The sequence below is a fragment of the Schistocerca piceifrons genome, chromosome 3, assembly GCF_021461385.2.
Source record: "Schistocerca piceifrons isolate TAMUIC-IGC-003096 chromosome 3, iqSchPice1.1, whole genome shotgun sequence".
NCBI lineage: Eukaryota > Metazoa > Arthropoda > Insecta > Orthoptera > Acrididae > Schistocerca > Schistocerca piceifrons.
This window is the reverse complement of record NC_060140.1, coordinates 601,744,572-601,767,968: the sequence shown is the minus strand read 5'-3', so window position 1 is coordinate 601,767,968 and position 23,397 is coordinate 601,744,572. Positions and strand designations below refer to the sequence as shown.

Genomic DNA, 23,397 nt, shown 5'->3' with positions numbered 1-23,397 from the left:
AGTCAGTCAAGGCCACTACAGAAACAACTCTGCAACTGAATTATTTCGGGAACACTAGACTCTGTCTACAATATTTCCAGTGCGCCATTTTCCAGGCTCCCAGTGAGGGCATACATTATATGTCAACAAAGAGACAAATGCAATTTTATTAAAAGTAACTGGTATGTGATTTTACATTCTTGGTAGCAGAGATAAAGTGCTTTCAGGAGACCAAGAGAAAGTTACATCACATAACCTATTCAACATAAATGTTTTCTTGGTGTGTTTTAATTTACAACAAGTCACTCAGAATTATGGAAAGGTACGCTAAATGGAATACACAATGGTAAAGCAAGATGTAGAGAATGTTAAGGGAAACATAGGCCAAGAGAAGGAACTGATACACAGGGCAGAAACACATTCAATCAAATCAGATTCCTGACAACGCCTGTATAATGTAGGTCCATCATCCACATCTGCCACCCCATTCCACTTTTTTTCCCCTGCCCCCACGCTTCCTTCCCTGTACCCCATTATCTTAGCCTCACAGTTATCACATTGTTCCGGCAACATCAGAATACTGTTGACTAAGCTACAGGTTTTGCTTTATTAAATATAATTTCAGCAACCTACATAGGATGTCGATTTGCAGCCTTGGAATCAGTTCTCAGCAGGATGCAGCAGCAGCAGCATTCTACTGAAGATGGCGAACACGTGGATTGCCCAAATATTGAATTGATTTGACTTTAGGATTTAGCAAACCTGAAGAGACTTATTATGCCGGAAATGCCTACAAAGTCACAATAATTATTCTTACCTACAAAATAACAGTCTATTAGGTTTCTGCATATTTCTGTCATATCTGGCAATGTGTCTACTACGGATGTTGTAGGGTGAGAACCTGCAAGCCTTCAAACTTTAAGTTGGAGCTAAGAACTTCTATTAATCAAATAAGTACCATTCAAAGCTATACTGTTCTGTAATATGTTTGTTTCCACGGCCATCTTCACAGTAGCTGTTATAATCGATTATTATTAGTTGCCCATGTGTTCTGCCTATGAGATATTACACAATCAAGTCACTTTTGTAGGAAGTCTTCACAAATATTTTGAGAATTGTTTCAAATGTAATACTTATGTCTCCAGAATATGATCAAAGTGTTCAAAACTGGGATAGTTAGTTGATGACAGATTTTTATGTTAACAGTATCTGTAAAATTCTATCAGTGTACACGACTCTTCATTTCAACTAACCACTGTACACAACTTATTTATCACCTTTTGATGTGTTTCATTAATGTGCTTCAACATTTCTAAACTGTTTCATTTCATTTTACAAAAGAAATGTGGATAACACTGGCATCACATCAATGAGAGAGAGAGAAAGAAAGAGAGAGAGAGAGAGAGAGAGAGAGAGAGAGAGAGAGAGAGAGAGAGAGCAAGGATTATATCAGGGTCTAACCAACATTAAAGATTAATTATGGCTATTATATTACACTTCTTTTCAAGAACCATGTCTTCAGCTTCTTGCACATTTATATCACAATTTATCTACATCTACATCTACATGGATAGTTTGCAAATCACACTTAAGTATTTGGCAGAGGGTTCACCGAACCACCTTCACAATAATTCTGTTATTCCACTCTTGAACAGTGCAAGGAAAAAATGAACACCTATATCTTTCCAAGTGAGCTCTGATTTCCCTTATTTTGTTACAATGATCATTTCTACTTATGTAGGTTGGTGTCAACAAAATATGTGCATATTCTGTGGAGCAAGTTAGTGATCGAAATTTTGTGGGAAGATCCTGTCACAATGAGAAACAACTTTGTTTTAATGAAGTCCACTCCAAATCCTGTATCAAGTCCATGACACTCTCCCCCTATTTCTCAATAATACAAAACATGCTGCCCTTCTTTGAACTTCCTCGGTGTACTCCGTTAATCCTATCTGATATGGACCCCACACCACACAGCAGTACTCCGAAAGAGGACGGACAAATGTAGTGTAGGCAGTCTCTTTTTATGCACCTTGTTGTATCGACTTTTAACACTAAATGCATGAAGCAGCATTAGTTATATCCTTGCTTTTGTTTGTTCTTCACAACAAACATGTAGAGGACCACCTCATGAAACAAAGTGTGATTGATGGCCGACCTTCCTACAATTGTCCACCACATATGAATTTCATTACTAGTATGAGGAAGCAAATCTTTCATGAATGGTCACAGATGTGGAAACTCTCACAATACATGAAAGGAAGACATTATGCAGTAACACAGCTGAGCATTCTGCAAGAAACCTGTGTTTCACAGTTTATGCTATCTAGATGCTATACCACTACTATAACGCACATCACGTTGGGTCACATGTTATTCTTCACCTCTTTATAGGATGAAAGTTCAGCCATCTCAGTACTGCAAAGTGCATCCAATGAGATTGCAGACCTCATCCACGTGATACTTGGGTGTTAATGTTATAACAGACAACAGCACAAACTTCTTACAGCCTTGATCAGAGCAGAAATTCTCCAACCTGCAATGGTGACCCATCAGTTTCAGCAGCTGTCCACAGCAGACTGTCAGTATTGCCCATTTTCCGCAAAAAGCAGATATCTCTACATATGTGAATTGAAGTCCATTGTTCACTTCTGTCTGCACGTTCATGCTACTTTCAAATTTTGATACCATTTTCACTAACATATGGACCAATTTGTGAGGATGTTTTGTGTATATAATTTTAAGTATTTTGTGCTAATTAGCTGAACTACAATTAATGAAAGTCCCCACCGCTGTGAAAATGATTTTCCATCTAGCAGTGAAAGGCGAAGGGCCGCCTGACTATTGTGCCACTCTGGTGCAAGCATCACAGGTTGTTCATGAACTGCTGTATATTCAATCTCCCCTGAAATTTTATGCTGACAACACCTACAGTGTTTGAAATGTTTCAATGCCAAGTAACAGTGGGAAAATGATGCACAAGTGTGTTTCCTGTTTGGGATTGGGTTCCAGTGCCCCATAAAACATCTGTTGAAGCATAACACAAAATAATGTGAGATTTGCATAACAACCATAGCCCTATGGATAATTGCACCAATTTGTTCTCTGCTGACTTCCATCAAATCTTACCAGTAATCATATGAAGCCAAGGCATCTGCCATTGCCGTCTAGAGGTGAACTGCACTATTAGAAATCATCCATACATTTTACACACACAAGTTACCTGCCACATTTTTCTGTCTGTATGTGAAGGCTAATCTTAGACACTACTGTGCAAATTTTGACCTGGTTTTCACAAATACATTCAGATATTGTCCAGAATAATGTGAGTGATTTCCATCACACCAATTATGTTCACTAACTTAACTATGGTGTCTCTCACAGTGCAGGCTGTTACTGTGCGAAGGAGAATGCCCACTTCTCCTTCGCTACTCCCTGTAGCAGTGAAAGTTCTCGATCTCTTAGAGCCACCACTGATGCAGTAGTGTGATCCATTGTCCTGCCAAAAGCAGGATGACCAATTTCAAAAGTCGACTCAAAAACTAGAATTTGATATTGAAGATAAATGTAATAATGTAGAATCTGAATTTAGTGGAAAATTAAAATTTTGTGAAAATGTATGTAATGTTAAATTTAATTCTGTAAGATAGGAAATGAATATCTTGAAAGAGAGCACAGATCGATCTATGGAATTGATATTGATTATGCAATCGAAAATTCCATGTGTTAGTATACGAGCTGTTACTACAAGAGATGTCAGTTCACAAGTAAATAATGTAGAACAAAACTTCAAAGAAAAAATAGTCAACTTTGACATTATAAATGTAAGTAGTCTGGCAGAACCTTTTGAGCTAATTATAGATAGAGAAATTTCCGAGAGTATAATCTCCGGAAACATTGGGACTGTTGCTATTTCCAAACCTAATGATACTAACACTGTTATAGATGACTTGGGCAAAGAATTCAAACTTGTCCATGCCAAGGTAGAAAACAGAATAACTTTACCCGATGTTGTGTTATCTAGTATAGTGGTAATTGTTCTGTTGTGGGTAGACTTTCATACAAAATTTAACGAAAAGTACCGGTTTGCATTTGTTCAAGTGAGGTTCATATCAGATCCATGGGATCTGGGCGGAGTCACATCTGTCCCCCATGGGATGTTAATGTTCTGTGTTAATATCAAGGCCATACTGCTTCTTGTAGTATTAGCAATAAGTGATTGTATCATCATTCGTGGTCTCGAAGGTGTTATGTATGCTTCTGGTCCATATTATGTAATCAACTGCATAAATTGTGTTATTATATCAAGTCATGACTGAAGAATCTATTAGTGTTTTCATAATATGCTCTCTAAAAGCAGTTGGATTCTGATTTGATATATCCGCAGTTGCCTCCATAACAATTAGTGCCCGATGTAGATGTAAGTCGAGCGCACCCTCCACTCCAGTTAGCATTAAATCCCGAGTTAGAAGAAGTCCTTGAGTATTTAAGTCACCCATGCACTCCGCTCTAGTCAGCAAGTATCCGGAATCCCAGTATCAGAGTATAGTTAGGTCTTCATTTTGCCTAAGCTGTTCTTTGAGAGTTACCAAGAAATATTAGATTAATACCAGACAGAAATCTGTATGAAACGTTACATAAAACATAATTTTTTGCCCTTTGTAAGATATAATATAAATGTGATTCAACAGCCAGTCTCTTCCGCCTTCCACATATATGTAGGTTTTTATTTTTGCCTAAATTAGTCATTGTACGTAATCTCTTCACCAGTTTTTCCATACAAACATGTGTGTACAGGTATTGATGAACGGAGACGGATTGTGTGTGTGTGTGTGTGTGTGTGTGTGTGTGTGTGTGTGAGAGAGAGAGAGAGAGAGAGAGAGAGAGAGAGAGAGAGAGAGAGAGAGAGAGTGAGAGTGGACAGTATAATGCGATGGTACTATTGAGACATAGTGATGTCGAGGTGACATGAACTGAATAGAGGATTATATATGTGTATAAAAGTATAATATAAACTGAATAACTAGACAACTGATTGTAGTGTATAAATTTCTATTTTTATAGAATATTTTATACCTTTTATGTAATGTGTTGTAAATGGGGAGGGTTTGTATCGATTTTGAAAGGGATGAGTAATGTAGGTAAAAGCATGACTGACACTACACACGCATCACACCTTTCAGACAACCTTTGCAGACAAGTGTGACTGATTCTTCACCATTTGCCGTTCCATAGGTGCTGCTAAGATTCTTTATTCAGGGACTTAAAGGTGAAGGTCAGAATGTCCATTCTGCAGGAGACGTTTAACATCATACATCCTCCGGCTTCTCACTCAAGTACCGGCAAAGAAGGGATCCTGGGGAAGGGGGAGGTGGGAAGGGTTTCCTGTCCTTGGGGCTATCTTCTTTCACTTCTTTGATCTTAGCAACCATCTCTACTTCTTCCTTTCTTACTTCTCTACTGAGTACCTATCTATATTTCCCTCTTTCCACGTGAATATACATCTACTATTGAAGTACTTCTCAATTTCCGTGGTTCATTATAACCTGCAACTTATTTCACATAAGTCAGCCAAAGAATCAGGCTACACAAACACACTTAAGCATACACAACATTATATATAATTTTGTGTCTATCAACATACCAATGCTTTCGTTTGGTAAGTTACATCATCTTTTGTGGGAAAAATATATCTAAAAACGAAGATTCTGTAACTTACCAAACGAAAGCATTGGTAAGTTGACAGAAACAATAACACAAACATGCACACAAATTTCAAGCTTTTGCAACCCACGGTTGCTTCATCAGGAAAGAGGGAAGGAGAGAGAAAGACGAAAGGATGTGAGTTTTAAGAGAGAAGGTAAGGAGTCATTCCAATCCTGGGAGCAGAAAAACTTACCTTGGAGGGGAAAAAGGGACAGGTATACACTCGCGCACACACACACATATCCATCCAAACATAACAGACACAAGCAGACATGCTTGCAAGTCTTTCCGCTCCCGGGATTGGAATGACTCCTTACCCTCTCCCTTAAAACCCACATCCTTTCGTCTTTCCCTCTTTCCTGGTGAAGCAACCGTTGGTTGAGAAAGCTTGAATTTTGTGTGTGTGTTTGTGTTTCTTTGTGTATCTATCAACATACCAATGCTTTCGTTTGGTCGATACACGCATCCACTCTCTGTCGCATGGAATCCCTGATGCGCTGATGCAGACCTGGAGAATGGCGTATTGTATCACAGCCGTCCACAATACGAGCACAAAGAGTCTCTACATTTGGTACCGGGGTTGCGTAGACAAGAGCTTTCAAATGCCCCCATAAATGAAAGTCAAGAGGGTTGAGGTCAGGAGAGTGTGGAGGCCATGGAATTGATCCGCCTCTACCAATCCATCGGTCACTGAATCTGTTGTTGAGAAGCGTATGAACACTTCGACTGAAATGTGCAGGAGCTCCATCGTGCATGACCCACATGTTGTGTCGTACTTGTAAAGGCACATGTTCTAGCAGCACAGGTACAGTATCCCGTATGAAATCATGATAACGTGCTCCATTGAGCATAGGTGGAAGAACATGGGGCCAAATCGAGACATCACCAACAATGCCTGCCCAAACGTTCACAGAAAATCTGTGTTGATGACGTGATTGCACAATTGTATGCGGATTCTCGTCAGCCCACACATGTGTATACCTGTCCCTTTTCCCCCCTAAGGTAGGTCTTTCCGCTCCCGGGATTGGAATGACTCCTTACTCTCTCCCTTAAAACCCACATCCTTTCGTCTTTCCCTCTCCTTCCCTCTTTCCCGATGAAGCAACCGTGTGTTGCGAAAGCTTGATATTTGTGTGTTTTTTATTGTGTCTATCTACCAACGCTTTCCCGTTTGGTGTGAGAGAGAGAGAGAGAGAGAGAGAGAGAGAGAGAGAGAGAGAGAGAGAGGACTAATAATGACCCCTTATCACATATGTACAGAAGTATAGAAAATCTAGAATAATTCTACATCAAGTATGCATCAGAGGATACGTGAGTAAAGAAAGAGGACATAAGCCAGAGGAGAAATTATTAAGGAGGGTCAGTCTACCAAAAAGTCTGACTCTTATAACCCAAGAAAGCATAAAATATGTTGAATAATGGATGTAGGCATGATGTACGCTGGAAGCGTAGAAGCTGTTGCTTAAAGGAGGTCTCTAGGATATGAAGTGAGGTATTAAAGAGTGAGTATGAAGTGTGAAATAGATTTTAATTTTACCAGATAATATTTAATAATGGTGTACATATAGACGCATACTGGGGCAATGAACTATGAAGACCCTCAGGAAGGAGAAGGAAGACGCACCCAGTATGTATTGGATGAAAAGGGCACATAGGCAGACCCAAGAGAGGCTGACCTATACTGTGCGGACAGGGTGCCAAGAAGGGGATTGACCTGTACCAGAGATTAGGAAGTTAAAAGGGGAGTACCAACCAAAACGGAAGGAGGAACAGCATTCACAGAGTCAACTTGTAGATAAGGTATAGGTACTGTGCCTAAACGGATAAAGGCAGTATCGTGACAAAAATCACACATTTTACACAAATTATTCTGGTAAGTTTGAATTCTCTATTCTACTGATTGTGTCAGTTTGTATGTTTAAGAGTGTCTGAAAGAACACTTTTATCTGCTCAGAGTTCCTCCAGACTACGAGAAACTTTAAATAATGAAATGGATAAGTACTAAAGAAAGAAAAAGAAAAACAGTACAGAATGGTAGTGTAAAGAGCAACCATAATTAAGGGTCTGTGACACCTGAAGTTTACAACTGGAAATTGAGACAGAGTTCTAACGAACCCTAAATATTAGGAAAACTTATCAGAGTACCATTCAATATTCGAGGTTTAATGTCAACTTAGTGTAAGAGTAGAATGAAGGAAAAGGTAGTTAAAGTTTACTCTAAATAAGTACAAAGAGCTGTGTTAGAATGTATACTGCTAGAATTGTATGTGATATAAGTTTACCTAATGATTTTATAAAATATCGTGTGTTCGATTTACGGGGGTGGGGTAGATTTAGTGCTTCGAGAATTTCGGAGGAAATTCTAGAATCACTCAGCCTTCCACCATTTGGAACACCCGATATTTTAGATATGAGTATGAGAAACGAATCAGCCGACTGCCCATAGCTGTATGTGCAGGTCAAAAAGAACAGCCACGAGGAAAAAGATGGACACGACGGCACAAACAGCAGCAGACAAGTACTTGCTGCATGGTCCACAGTGTTTCATGTACGGGCAAAGAAGAAAAAGAAAAGTTTATGTAGTATTCTGTGTTCTTTAATTTCTGTGATTATTGTAAAAAGACTAGCGTACAAATGAAAGTAGTTTCCTAAGGACACTCATGAATTGGACTTGTTTGAGACTAGAGATTCTCGAATTACTCTATGTCTTGGTTATGATCGAAGCGAGACACATGTAAGCTATTTTGAAGAAGAGCAAATGATTCTAATGTTCAAAGAATGAGTTAGCTTGGCAAAGTTATTGTTGATGAACATTGAAAATATATTGTGATTAAACTGAAAAGTATTCTACAAGTACACAAATTATTTCAAGAATAGAAAAGTAGTTAGTAAAATCCCTTAAGCAGCGCCATATCTTTGGAGAAGTAGCTTTCTGGAGATCGACAAGTGGATTAATCAGAGAAGAGGATCGGCTACACACGCCATTGAATTGAGAGACGTGTGAGTATTGCACCACAGCACCACACTGTCTCTTGATGTCATCCAGAGAACGTTATAAGCTTTCCTGGCACATGCTGCTTAAATTGTTTAAGATGATGATACTCATTTACCTGATGATGTTCTCTCAACTTTAATCATAAATCTATGCAGTTACCCATAAATACAATTGCCATTATACTACACAAGTCAACAAACTGTAGAGACTTTGTGCTACCTGTGCAAAGCTGGGGAGGATTGCTAATCCAGCTATAAATTAGATGCAAAGGTTTCAGCATAACAAGATGTGGCACATATACTGTATTATTTTTAGCAAAAGGAATACCAGTGAGGTTGTCTTGATCTGATTGGTGTAGTCTTCAAGGGAATTCATATGTACAGGATACTCAGACACAATTTGTGTGTAGGAATGTCTACTGCTGTTGTGAACATTTCTTTCTCATTGTTAGAGTCATATTCTCTTTCATTTCAATAGTTCAAAGTGCATCATGGAGTTTAACTTGTATCATGGTAATTTAATATACCTGTGTTCTATATATGATATTGTATTACAGTTCTGCCAATATTCACTTCTAAGGCTAATTTGTTACAGCCTACGCCTAATTAATAATAACAATAATAATATTATAAATAACTCCTCGATATGTTTTCATTTATCTGCTGGCCAGTTATAGCAATGATTTCAAATTGGACACACCACGTCTTGGGCAAGGTATATCCATTTGATTCTGATGTCCGATGAGGCAGTAAGTATATGGATCGCCATATTGATATGATATGCTATGACATGTGATTAATTTTTACCTTTCGCAAGTATGAATTTATACCACCTATATATAGGGTGTTACAAAAAGCTACGGCCAAACTTTCAGGAAACATTCCTCACACACAAACAAAGAAAAGGTGTTATGTGGACATGTGTCCGGAAACGCTTAATTTCCATGTTAGAGCTCATTTTAGTTTCGTCAGTAAGTACTGTACTTCCTCGATTCACCGCCAGTTGGCCCAATTGAAGGAAGGTAATATTGACTTCGGTGCTTGTGTTGACATGTGACTCATTGCTCTACAGTACTCATTGCTCTACAGTACTAGCATCAAGCACATCAGTGCATAGCATCAACAGTTTAGTGTTCATCACGAACGTGGTTTTGCAGTCAGTGCAATGTTTACAAATGCGGAGTTGGCAGATGCCCATTTGATGTATGGATTAGCACGGGGCAATAGCCGTGGCGTGGTACGTTTGTATCGAGACAGATTTCCAGAACGAAGGTGTCCCGACAGGAAGACATTCGAAGCAATTGATCGGCGTCTTAGGGAGTACGGAACATTCCAGCCTATGAGTCGCGACTGCAATGGACGAGGCAATTCTTCGTGCAGTTGACGATAACCTTAATGTCAGCATCAGAGAAGTTGCTGCTGTACAAGGTAACGTTGACCACGTCACTGTGAGTGCTACGGGAGAACCAGTTGTTTACGTACCATGTACAGCGTGTGCAGGCACTATCAGCAGTTGATTGGCCACCATGGGTACACTTCTGCGAATGGTTCATCCAACAATGTGTCAATCCTCATTTCAGTGCAGATGTTCTCTTTACGGATGAGGCTTCATTCCAAAGTGATCAAATTGCAAATTTTCACAATCAACATGTGTGGGCTGACGAGAATCCACACGCAATTGTGCAATCATGTCATCAACACAGATTTTCTGTGAACGTTTGGGCAGGCATTGTTGATGATGTCTTGATTGGGCCCCATGTTCTTCCACCTACGCTCAATGGAGCACATTATCATGATTTCAAAAGGGATACTCTACCTGTGCTGCTAGAACATGTGCCTTTACAAGTACAACACAACATGTGGTTCATGCATGATGGAGCTCCTGCACATTTCAGTCGAAGTGTTCGTACGCTTCTCAACAACAGATTCGGTGACTGATGGATTGGTAGAGGCGGACCAATTCCACGGCCTCCACGCTCTCCTGACCTCAACCCTCTTGACTTTCATTTATGGGGGCATTTGAAAGCTCTTGTCTACACTACCCCGGTACCAAATATAGAGACTCTTCGTGCTCGTATTGTGGACGGTTGTGATACAATACGCCATTCTCCAGGGCTGCATCAGCGATCAGGGATTCCATGCGACGGAGGGTGGATGCATGTATCCTCACTAACAGAGGACATTTTGAACATTTCCTGTGACAAAGTGTTTGAAGTCACACTGGTACGTTCTGTTGCTGTGTGTTTCCATTCCATGATTAATGTGATTTGAAGAGAAGTAATAAAATGAGCTCTAACATGGAAAGTAAGCGTTTCCAGACACATGTCCACATAACATATTTTCTTTCTTTGTGTGTGAGGAATGTTTCCTGAAAGTTTGGCCGTACCTTTTTGTAACACCCTGTATAACTGATTGGACTTTATGTATTTATAGTTATTTCATGCTTCGTCCTGATGTAAAAAGATACTGTGATGATGATGTGAAACCAAAACCAGTACTTACAATAACAGACAAAATTAAACAACTATCTTCAATTTAAACACACACACACACACACACACACACACACACACACACACACACACACACACACGCACACACACACTATTTATTATATTGAAATAATTTTACTGACATTGTACAATGCTTCTGTTACTTTTCTAGATGGTCACGATGTTTTCCATGCATTTTTGGTAATGTGACAAGTTTCCCCAAACCATTGATGTAGCAGGATGGGTCCTGTGCTCATAACCAGCTGTTCACTGCCGATGCGACTTCATTATCAGTGTTGAAGTTTTTACCTGTAAGATGACCTTTCAGTTGGGTGAACAGGTGAAAAATCACCTGTAGACAAGATCTGGTGAATATGGAGGATGAGGGAACATTTTGCAATTGAATGTTCTGAGCTCCGCCTGGGTCATTCAAGCTGCATCATGCTAAGCATTGTTTTGAAGGAAGATATCTTTGTCTCTCAAAGTCCTGGATGCTTTCTTTTGATGACAGTTTGCAGATTCCTCAAGACATTACAGTACCTCTCTGCATTCACTGTGATGTGTTTTTTTTTTTTTTTTTTTTTTTTTGGTTGGGTTTAAGGGCACTCAACTGCTGAGGTCATTAGCGCCCAGTCACTGTTGTTAGAGCACATAGAATCTGTTACAACTCAAGGGGATGGGGGGACACCAGAAGGACCTGACAAAGATGCAGATAAAATAAGTAAAAAGGTTAAATGTCTTTGGACAAGCCAGTTAAAGTTATAAAACGCAGAATACGAGCAGCTGCTCGAGTGTCATCAGCTAAAACATCCGGTAAAGTAGATGACAGGGACAGGACAACACGAAATTGACTAAAACGGGGACACGACAATAAAATATGGCACACTGTTAATGCCTGACTACAACACTGTGATGTTGTAAGGGTTGGGTTGTTTTTTGGGAAGGAGATTAAAGGAACCATCCTGGCATTTGCTTGGAGCGATTTAGGGAAATCATGGAAAACCTAAATCAGGATGGCTGGAAGTGGGATTGAACCATTGTCCTCCCGAATGCGAGTCCAGTGTGCTAGCCACTGTGCCACCTCGCTCTGTTATATGTCGTAAGGCAGGTGGTGAATGAGTAACATCTTTTGACAGTCCCAAAACGTGGTTGCGACAATTTTACCTGCCAAATGTGCAACCTTCGCCTTTTACTATGGATCTCTCTTGCCAAGTTGCAAGCTCTGACATTTTGTCTCCCCCATCTGAATGCTCAGCCTTCCCCACAGAAAAAGATTAACCCCTGATTGATATCAATGGTGAATAGTTGTTTTGCTGCAGGAGGGGGAGGGGGGGAGGAGGGGGGCAGGGGGGAATAACGGAGTGCATCTCACAAGTGGGACACTTTGCAGTGACAACTCCATGCCAACTGGCAGCAACCGGCAAGATACTGTGGCATGCATCATAAGCTGCTGTGAAGATTGTTTCTACATACCAGTCAGACTCACCAGCCCTCAGTTGTCACAGGCACAGTTTATTTTGGAGAGAAATTAAAACAAGGAAACTTATTTACTGGATGACCCTCATATTTAACACCAAAAAGGAAAATTCTTGCACTCCCTCACCTATGATGGACTTCAGCTTGTACTTCTTTGTCAGCATGAGCAGTTTTCATAGGTTGAAGAATGTTGGTGAACACATTAGATCTCTTGTTCACTGGTTCAGCTGTAATTATAAAATTTAAATATCAACTCAGTTATTAGAATAAGATGAAAAAGATAAATTAAAAAAAAAAAGATTTGCTAACTTTCATTATGAACAACTGCTGATTACTTTGGTATGCAAGATTTTTTTAGACATATTTAACACTGTTTCAACAAAAACAGAACACAAGAATTTACTACAAAATAAAAAAATAAATATAGCAGAAGGTTCTGCTTAGAAGAAATAGGTGGACATCACACCTGGACCAACAGCTATAGATATTATGAAAGTGGGAGCCTCAGAGATCACCCCAGTATCAGCATAAAAGTCAACAAAAGGCAACATAGCAATGAAGATCAGTCTGAGTTTCGTAAGAAAAGCCACAATGGTTACCAACATTACACAATGGCTATGTGATTAACTTAATTTGTATTTTAGTTTATCAGTTGACTGTTACTTCTGAATCATTCCTGTACCCCCAAACTCTAATAACCCATGGGTTGGAGTGACTGTCTTCCCAGTAAACACTTTATTTTTCCTATTTCCTTGCATTTTCCCAATGAAAAAATTATTTTTTAATCAAAACTTTAGTTTCAATTCTGTTTTAAAAATTACATATATGCTAGCTTTGTCCAGTTGTTCCTATTTTGGAAGCTGATTAATTGAAGCTTCTTTACTGTTAGGTATGTTTCATTTAACATACATGAAGTCATGCTGAAACATCGCAAATCTGTGAAGTACACTTACAGGGTATAATATAGTGAAAGTCTGCGTGATTTTTAAGGATTGCACTTCTGACATGCTTCAATTTCACGTGTTGGTATGGTACCCTCATTGTTATTCCATTTGTTTCAGATTTTTCTTGAAAGATAAATATATGTTCATTCATTTTAATTGGATAACATGATTCTTCTGTAAGATGTGAAACACTCACCAACTACCTGGATATATAGTTTATTCAGTGTTATTCTCTTCAGACATGTGTTTCCTATGTAAAAACTAAAATCATTGCAAATGACATTTATCAATAGTACCATAATTCAGCTCTCAACAGCCTGAAAGATTTGACAAATTCTTTAGGGTCTTATCTTCCACTAAGGGGAAAATCCTGAGCTTTACCTTCATAATCATGAAGAACATGCAATGTCATGGACGAGTAATACACTTATGCTCATAAATTAAGGACAATGCTAATACATGGTGAAACAATGCTCTGATGGGCAGTTTTCAGGTTTGAATCACTTCGGGGTACGACCATGCGGTGCATCTGACCTGCTGTCGTCGCATGGTGGTGCTGGCAGCAGTCCACATACAAAGAGGTGTGTGGTGCATGTCGGAGTACGGTGCAGTGACTAAGTGTGCAGACATTTCCAGACGTACTAAAGGTGACTGTGTGCTGAAAATGGCTCAAATAACACATATTGATGACGTTATGAGGGGTAGAATACTAGGGCGACTGGAGGCTGGTCAAACACAGCAGGTCGTAGCACGGGCCCTCCGTGTTCCATAAAGTGTGATCTCATGATTATGGCAACGATTCCAGCAGACAGGAAACGTGTCCAGGTACTACAGTACGGGACGTCCACAGTGTACAACACCACAAGAAGACTGATATATCACCACCAGTGGCCACAGACGGCCATGGAGTACTGCAGGTAGCCTTGCTCAGGACCTTACCGCAGCCACTGGAACAGTTGTCTCCAGTCACACAGTCTACAGATGACTGAACAGACATGGTTTATTCGCCCGGAGACCTGCAAGGTGAATTCTACTTACCCCTGGTCACAGGAGAGCCTGTAAAGCCTGGTGTCAAGAACACTGTACATGGTCATTGGAACAGTGGTCCCAGGTTATGTTCACAGATGAGCCCAGGTATAGTCTGAACAGTGATTCTCACCAGATTTTCATCTGGCATGAACCAGGAATCAGATACCAACCCCCTAATGTCCTTGAAAGGGACCTGTATGGAGGTCGTGGTTTGATCGTGTGGAGTGGGATTATGACTGGTGCATGTACACCTCCGCATGTCTTTGACAGAGAAACTGTAACAGGTCAGGTATATTGGGACATCATTTTGCACCAGTATGCCTGCCTTTTCAGGGGTGCAGTGGGTCCCACCTTCCTCCTGACGGATGACAACACACGACTCCAACGAGCTGCCATCGTGGATGAGTACCTCGAAACATAAGATATCAGGCGAATGGAGAGGCCTGTCTGTTCTCCAGACCAAAACCTCATTCAGCATGTCTGGGATGCTCTCAGCCAACATATCGCTGCATGTCTTCAAACCCCTTTGACACTTCAGGAGCTCCGACAGGCACTGGTGCAAGAATGGGAGGTTATACCCCAGTAGCTGCTCGACCACCAGAGTATGCCAACCCATTGTGCGGCCTGTGTACGTGTGCATGGTGATCATATCCCATATTGATGTCAGGGTACATGCACAGGAAACAGTGGCGTTTTGTAGCACATGTGTTTCGGGACGGTTTTCTTAACTTATCATCAATACAGTAGACTTGCAGATCTGTGTTGTGAGTGTTCCCTATATGCCTATGTTACTAGCACCAGTTTTGTGTAGTGCCACGTTGTGTGGCACCACATTCTGCAATTATCCTTAATTTATGATCATGGGTGTATATGTAAGTACCGAGCGATCCTCGGGATAAGGAGTCACACCTGTTTCAAGAGTCAACAGCCTTCCCTGAGGGAAAGTTCAGAGCATTCTTTTGCCCTAGGATGGGAAACTGTTCCACAGAACAAAATAACCACAGGGCTAGTCACTGACATTGGGGGGAGGGGGGGGGGGGGGAAGAAACCACCTGTATTAAAATCACAAAAACAACAGTATGATGGGTTCCTCAAACATGAAATAATCCGGAATAGTCTCTACTCTGGATAAGTCATTCAAGAAAACTTTTGACATCTGTGAATGACTGGGCATTGAGTGTAAACTGCCTAACAAAAAAAAACACCGTAGAGAATGATAATGAGAGGCTGACAAAGCCCTTCAGTAAATTTAGAGTGACACATTTTTACCCAATTACTGACACTTTTGTTCACAACTACAAATGCAAATCTCAATGGATGAAGTTATAGACACATGCATAGCAATGCAGCCTTTATTTCATCATTTTTTCTGGTATGCATCCAGGATATTAATGATTCTTGTTCTGATAATTCACCTGATAATCTTCCAGGCATTCTTGAGGTAAGTTGCTTGCAAGACTTTTAATCATCTTACAAAATACTGTGGAGTAAATGTGCATTTTAGCCAATTAATCATCAAAGGAAGAAAGGAACATTATGGTTCTACTTTCTGCTGACACTGATATCATCATCTTGATGGCCTGACATGGGTTTGAATGACTGTCCTCCCAAATGCGATTCCAGTGTGTAACCATTGCACCACCTCACTCTGTGTTAAACTACCAGACACAAGAGCTGTATTTACGAGGTGGAATCCAAAATTTTCAGGACTGGTGCTGCCATCTGGAAAGTAGGAGTAGTAGATCTTTACACCGCTAGGTGGCAAGAGCTACATATCTGATGAGTCAGAGTGCGGAGTGGCATTCAGCTGGGAGGACATGTTGTGTGCCCACAGTGATTTCAGTAATACTCCGTGTTTGGTGTGTGGCGATTTTACGATGGATCTGCGAACAGAACAGTGCGTGTGTATCAAATTCTGTGCAAATCTCGGGAAAAGTGCTACGGAGACCCTTGCAATGATTCAACAAGTCTTTGGGGGACAGAGCATAAGCCGTACGCATGTGCCTGAGTGGCATGCTCGGTTCAGGGCCAGCCATGCAGATGTCAAAGATGATGCTCGCACTGGAAGGCCCATTAGCCACACAATGCCAGACATAGTTGCCAAACTTCAACAACTGGTTCGTGCGGACTGACGTCGAACCATTCAAGACCTTGCGGATGTAGTGGGTATTGGTTATGGGACATGTCAATGAATGTTGACTGATAAATTGGGCATGCATCATGTCACTGCAAAATTTGTGCCAAGGATCTTGACTGCCAATCAGAAGGCACAGCATGTTGAAGTGTGCACGGACCTTCGTCAGACTGCACCTGATGATCCAACCTTCTTGTCACAAGTTATCATTGGTGACGAGAGTTGGATTTACGGTTATGACCCAGAGACAAAGCAACAATTCTCCCAGTGGAAGAGCCCGGGCTCTCCAAGACCCAAAAAAGTGAGACAGGTGAAGAGCAAGGTGAACAGCATGATAATTGTTTTCTATGATGCCAAAGGAATTGTGCACAAAGAATTCGTCCCACCCAACCAAACAGTGAATTCCACGTACTACTGCGACGTTTTGCGACAGCTTCGTGAAAACGTGTGGCAAGGACGGCCCAAACTTTGGCGTCAAGGGAACTGGCTGCTGCATCACAACACCGCGCTCTGGCACATGTCCTTGCTCACCAAGACCTTTCTGGCAAAAAACAACATGGCGGTTGTACCCCACCCACCATACATGGCAGATTTGGCACCTTGCGGGTTCATGCTATTCCAAAACTGAAACTCAAGTTGAAAGCCCGTCGGTTCGACACTCTAGAGAGGATTCAAGAAGCATCGCTGGCAGTGATAAACACCCTCAAACAACACGACTTCCAGAAAATGTTTGACCAGTGGCAGAAGTGCTGGGACCAGTGTGTACATGCAGATGGGAATTACTTCGAGGGTGATGGTGACCATTAGACCAAAGGTAAGGTTTTTAACAGATGGCAGCACCAGTTCCAAAAATTGTGGACAGCAGCTCATATTATGTACTATGATCTCTTGACAAAGGAGCAAAGCAAGCAGTGGAAACATGCATTCACCACTACCAGTACCAATAAAGGCCCAACTACTATCAGGCATGATGATGCCGAATGTTTGGAGACTGCCATGGTGCGATGCTAACAGATTGTCAGCTTATGCCTGTAAGGGGGGCAGACCATCAGAGAAGCATACTACTAAAATCTCCTGATGAGATTACGTGCGTCTGTACAGATGAGGCATTGCAGGAAGCTATCCAAGGGGGTGCCAAATTTAAAAGAACGCAAAAGCCCCAAGACTGGTGAAGTTTTACAAAAGCTGAAAATTTAGCACAAACTTCAATGTGAGATGCTTTTAGTAGTTTCCACAATGAAACTCTGTCCTGAAATTTGGCAGAAAACTGAAAAACATTCTGGTCATGTGTGAAGTACACCAGTGGCAAGACACAATCGATACCTTCACTGCACAATAACAATGGCGATGTTATTTATGACAGCGCCACAACTGCATAATTACTAAATATGATTTTCCAAAATTCTTTCACAAAAGAAGGTGAAATAAATACTCCAGAATTCAAATCAAAAACAACTGTCAACATTGGTAACTTAGAACTAGCTATCCTCGGTGTGACAAAGTAGTTTAAAACACTTCAAAAAGACAATATATAAGAATTAAAGTCACCAATCTTACCTTGGAAACGTGTGTCAATAAGAAGTATCTCCTGAGATGCAAGGTCAATGTCTTGTGAGCCATCATTCATCAGTTCCAGCAGTAATCTAGACCTAATGAAATTTATTCCGGCTAAAGGAATGCCCTGTTGCCTTTGCAGTTGAAGAGTTACATTCTCCAGCTCCAACAGAATAGAAAGCAGAGTTCTGTCTCCTTCCTTTAAAAAAAAGGACATTTTTCAATTTTCTGACTTCACATTTAATCTGTAGATGGCATTTGCATTAGTTTGTTGTTTTTTTGTCTTAGAAAGATGCTTAGAATATCCTTTCAGTCAGAACATTACTTTAAAACAGCACACATTGTGTGTTGTGTAACAAAGAAAGCTAGGGAGTGATCCTATAAAACCCCATTACATTACTGAGAATATAATACTATATGTATACAAACTGAAATGATGAATCAAAATCTGTACAGCTCAAGTCAAATTTCAGGAGAGCAAACGAAAATTTTATATAAGATGCAAACTGATTACAGCATTGTTTGCAACATTGTTGGACAGTTAGGGTTGTTGTGCCAATTGTTCTGCACATAATTTACTGTGTTACTGTATGAAAGAGTCGAGAATAAAGAAATTCTATGTATTTGCCATAAAGATGATATAGTAACTTGCAGACAGGCACAGCGAAAATACTTACAGATTAGATTTCAGCAAAATTCTTCTTCAGAAAAGGACACACACACACACACACACACACACACACACACACACAATGACCACAATCTCCAACAGTTCAGAACAGATGCCGTCTGGTAACAGATCACACATTTCTGCAATATTCTAGGGCAAGTGGCATGAGTGTTTTATAAGAAGTCTCCTTTGTAAACTGATTGTGTTTTGCTAGTATTTTTCCTATGAAAGGAAGTCTGTTTCTGCATTTTCCTATGACTGCAGCAGTGCTACTGTTCCATTTCATTACCTAACAAACTGTTACAGTCAACTATTTGTAGGAGTTCACAGATTCCAGTTGTGACTTATTGATATTGTAGTCTTACGATAGTACGCTTTTTTGTTTCGTACAGTGCACAATTTTACATTTATGACCATTTAAAGCACGTTCCCAATCTAAACACCATTTTGAAATTTTATTAAGATCAGAATGAACATTTTATCGGCTTTTTTTTTTTTTTCAAATAGTACCTCATAACATATTACTGCTTCAGATATGAAGATGCTGAGGTTACTATAAATACTGACTGCAAGGCAGTTAATTAACAACATGAACAGCAAAGGTCCCAACACACTCCCATGGGGCACACCTTAGTTACTTCTGTACCTCTCAATGGTTCTCCATCCAAGTTAACATGTTGTGTATTCCCTACCAAGAAATCCTAGGTCCAGTTACAAATTTCGCTTAATATCCCACACAATACAACTTCCCCTAATAAGTATAGATGTGGTGTTTAGTCAAATGCTTTTCAGAAATTGAGAAATAAAGAATTTAAATGACTGCTTCATCCATGGCTTTCAGGACACCATGAGCTTCATGTGACTGGTGTTTCTGGAATCCATGCTAGTTGTCAGGGAGCAAGTGATTCTGCTCAAGATACGTGCTTCACTACCAGGGACCTGAAAATGTAGCAACTATTTTTGTCAAAATTAGTATTTGATAATGGCTCCTGTGTCATTGCTTGCTAAGGTTGATAGCATCATAAATGAGGCAGTTCAGGCTCAACCTCTACGATGCCTTAAACCACTTTAGATCAAAACACCTGCCGTCTGAAACTGCCATGTTACAGTGTCCATATAATACCAAACAAACAACATAGCAAACAAATGTACGTATTTCATTGTTCTAAGATGCTAGGTCTCATGGCAGAGTCCTAAACTGTATCTTAGAAGGGCTGTTCAACCTACTCAGTCTTGTTGCACCGGAGCATAGCTTACGCGCACTGACGTACTGTTGCATTCATTCCTAGGTGTGCTATTTATTTTGCAAACATGTTCTTACGTACATTCTATTGCCAAATTGGGAAATAGCAGTAACCAAAACCTGGTTAAATTTTCTATATTTAAATGCAGAAAATAAAGCTTTTTCAAATGTCCTTCGATAGTTCATCTGGATACAAGTCACTATGAAATTGCAATTATTTGGCATATTCACAATTTGGGGCAGAATTCACATTTATATTCGCATTTATACTGATTGTGAATTTTTTAGGTGCCTACTCATAATGTTTGAGCTCAGACTGTTACACAATAAATGGATGTCAAGGATGTTGGATGGTAGTTTTGTGGAACACATCTAGTATCTTTCTCATACAAAGGTATGAGCTGTGATTTCTTCCAACTACTGGGCATGGTTTTCTGTTCAAGGTATCTACAATAAATTATGGGTAAAAAAGGTGCAAACTCAGTTCAAATTCAGTACAGAATCTGATCAGAATGCAATAGGGAACTACAGCCTTATTCAATTATAACTACTGCAGTTATTTCTCAACAACTATATCACTTGTCTTTACACTGGTGCAAGAATTAAATTGGGTAAATACCCATGGACATTTGAACATGAAGTTCAGCAATTCTTCTTTTGCTTTGCTACCCTCAATTTCAGTTGCAAAGGTAATGGTGAGGCTTTGAATGCAAACCCTGGTGCCACTAACAGTCTTTACATATGACCACAATTTCTTTTTGTTTTGTGGACATTCCTTCAATAATATTCTACTATGGTAGTCACTGAAGGGTTTACACATTGCCCTCTTGACAATCAAATGCTTTTCATTCAACATCTCTCTCTCTATTACCCTAGGCTTTGTTTTACATCTAATATGCAATAGTCTCTGTTCTTTAGAAGTTTCTTTTGAGTAACTGTATAACATGAGCTGTTGTACAAGATGTATATCTACCAAGTGCATGGAAAAAACTATTCCTCTAAACCTGAGCCACAATTATTCTATACGCTACTCTCCAGAGCTACATGTTTCGAGTACCCTAACGAGATTCTACACTACTGCTTCTTTATCCAATTTGCTGAGCATATACAGGGTGTTTCAAAAATGACCGGTATATTTGAAACGGCAATAAAAACTAAACGAGCAGCGATAGAGATACACCGTTTGTTGCAATATGCTTGGGACAACAGAACATTTTCAGGCGGACAAACTTTCGAAATTACAGTAGTTATAATTTTCAACAACAGATGGCGCTGCAAGTGATGTGAAAGATATAGAAGACAACGCAGTCTGTGGGTGCGCCATTCTGTACGTCGTCTTTCTGCTGTAAGCGTGTGCTGTTCACAACGTGCAAGTGTGCTGTAGACAACATGGTTTATTCCTTAGAACAGAGGATTTTTCTGGTGTTGGAATTCCACTGCCTAGAACACAGTGTTGTTGCAACAAGACGAAGTTTTCAATGGAGGTTTAATGTAACCAAAGGACCGAAAAGCGATACAATAAAGGATCTGTTTGAAAAATTTCAACGGACTGGGAACATGACGGATGAACGTGCTGGAAAGGTAGGGCGACCACGTACGGCAACCACAGAGGGCAACGCGCAGCTAGTGCAGCAGGTGATCCAACAGCGGCCTCGGGTTTCCATTCGCCGTGTTGCAGCTGCGGTCCAAATGACACCAACGTCCACGTATCGTCTCATGTGCCAGAGTTTACACCTCTATCCATACAAAATTCAAACGCGGCAACCCCTCAGCGCCGTTGCCATTGCTGCACGAGAGACATTCGCTAACGATATAGTGCACAGGATTGATGACGGCTATATGCATGTGGGCAGCATTTGGTTTACTGACGAAGCTAATTTTAACCTGGACGGCTTCGTCAATAAACAGAACTGGCGCATATGGGGAACCAAAAAGCCCCATGTTGCAGTCCCATCGTCCCTGCATCCTGAAAAAGTACTGGTCTGGGCCGCCATTTCTTCCAAAGGAATCATTGGCCCATTTTTCAGATCCGAAACGATTACTGCATCACGCTATCTGGACATTCTTCGTGAATTTGTGGCGGTACAAACTGCCTTAGACGACACTGCGAACACCTCGTGGTTTATGCAAGATGGTGCCCGGCCACATCGCACGGCCGACGTCTTTAATTTCCTGAATGAATATTTCGATGATCGTGTGATTGCTTTGGGCTATCCGGAACATACAGGAGGCGGCGTGGATTGGCCTCCCTATTCACCAGACATGAACCCCTGTTACTTCTTTCTGTGGGGACACTTGAAAGACCAGGTGTACCACCAGAATCCAGAAACAATTGAACAGCTGAAGCAGTACATCTCATCTGCATGTGAAGCCATTCTGCCAGACACGTTGTCAAAGGTTTCGGGTAATTTCATTCAGAGACTACGCCATATTATTGCTACGCATGGTGGATACGTGGAAAATATCGTACTATAGAGTTTCCCAGACTGCAGCGCCATCTGTTGTTGAAAATTGTAACTACTGTAATTTCGAAAGTTTGTCTGCCTGAAAATGTACTGTTGTCCCAAGCATATTGCAACAAACAGTGTATTTCTATCGCTGCTCGTTTAGTTTTTATTGCCGTTTCAAATATACCGGTCATTTTTGAAACACCCTGTAAATCCTCCTCCTTTGTTGATGATACCAGTTTCAATGCTGACATACTCAAAGGGGTCTGTTTTATTTGTTGCTATTAGGTCCAATATATTTTCATCATGAGTGAGCTTCTGAACAATCTCTTCTTCGTAGTTCACAGAAAAGATATTTAGTAATGTTTCTCATAATGTCTTGTCATAATTGGCACTTGCAGAACTGCAATTTTCCAAAATTATTATTGAGTTATTAAAATCTCCTCCAATGATGGCACTGTGACGGGGGAACTTCCGTACCACCAAACTTAGGTTTTCTCCCAAGTTTTCTGTTATATCTAAAGGTGAATCTGCTGATTGACAGTAGGGTCAAATTTATGCCCATCCTTAATACCAAGTCTTGCGTAGACAATCTTGGGTGCAGTTTCAGTTTCTATCTCGGTGGATCCAAGTTTCTTGTCTACTGCAACAAATACACTACATCCATTTTCCATTAACGTATCCTTTTGATATACACTGAGATTTTCTGCAAAATCTTCCCTGCTATCA

General features: G+C 40.4%; 1 protein-coding gene across 1 annotated transcript in view; it reads right to left on the bottom strand.

Annotated features, from left to right (window-relative positions):
* Positions 1-23,397, bottom strand: part of LOC124787832 (vacuolar protein sorting-associated protein 13D) — a 557,316-nt gene that overhangs the window by 247,009 nt on the left and 286,910 nt on the right. Inside the window, exons 33-34 of the mRNA XM_047254770.1 lie at positions 18,312-18,507; positions 12,775-12,874 (exon numbers count right to left, since the gene is read on the bottom strand). Of these exons, the coding sequence (XP_047110726.1) occupies positions 12,775-12,874; positions 18,312-18,507 (296 nt within the window). The remainder of the gene's footprint in view (positions 1-12,774; positions 12,875-18,311; positions 18,508-23,397) is intronic.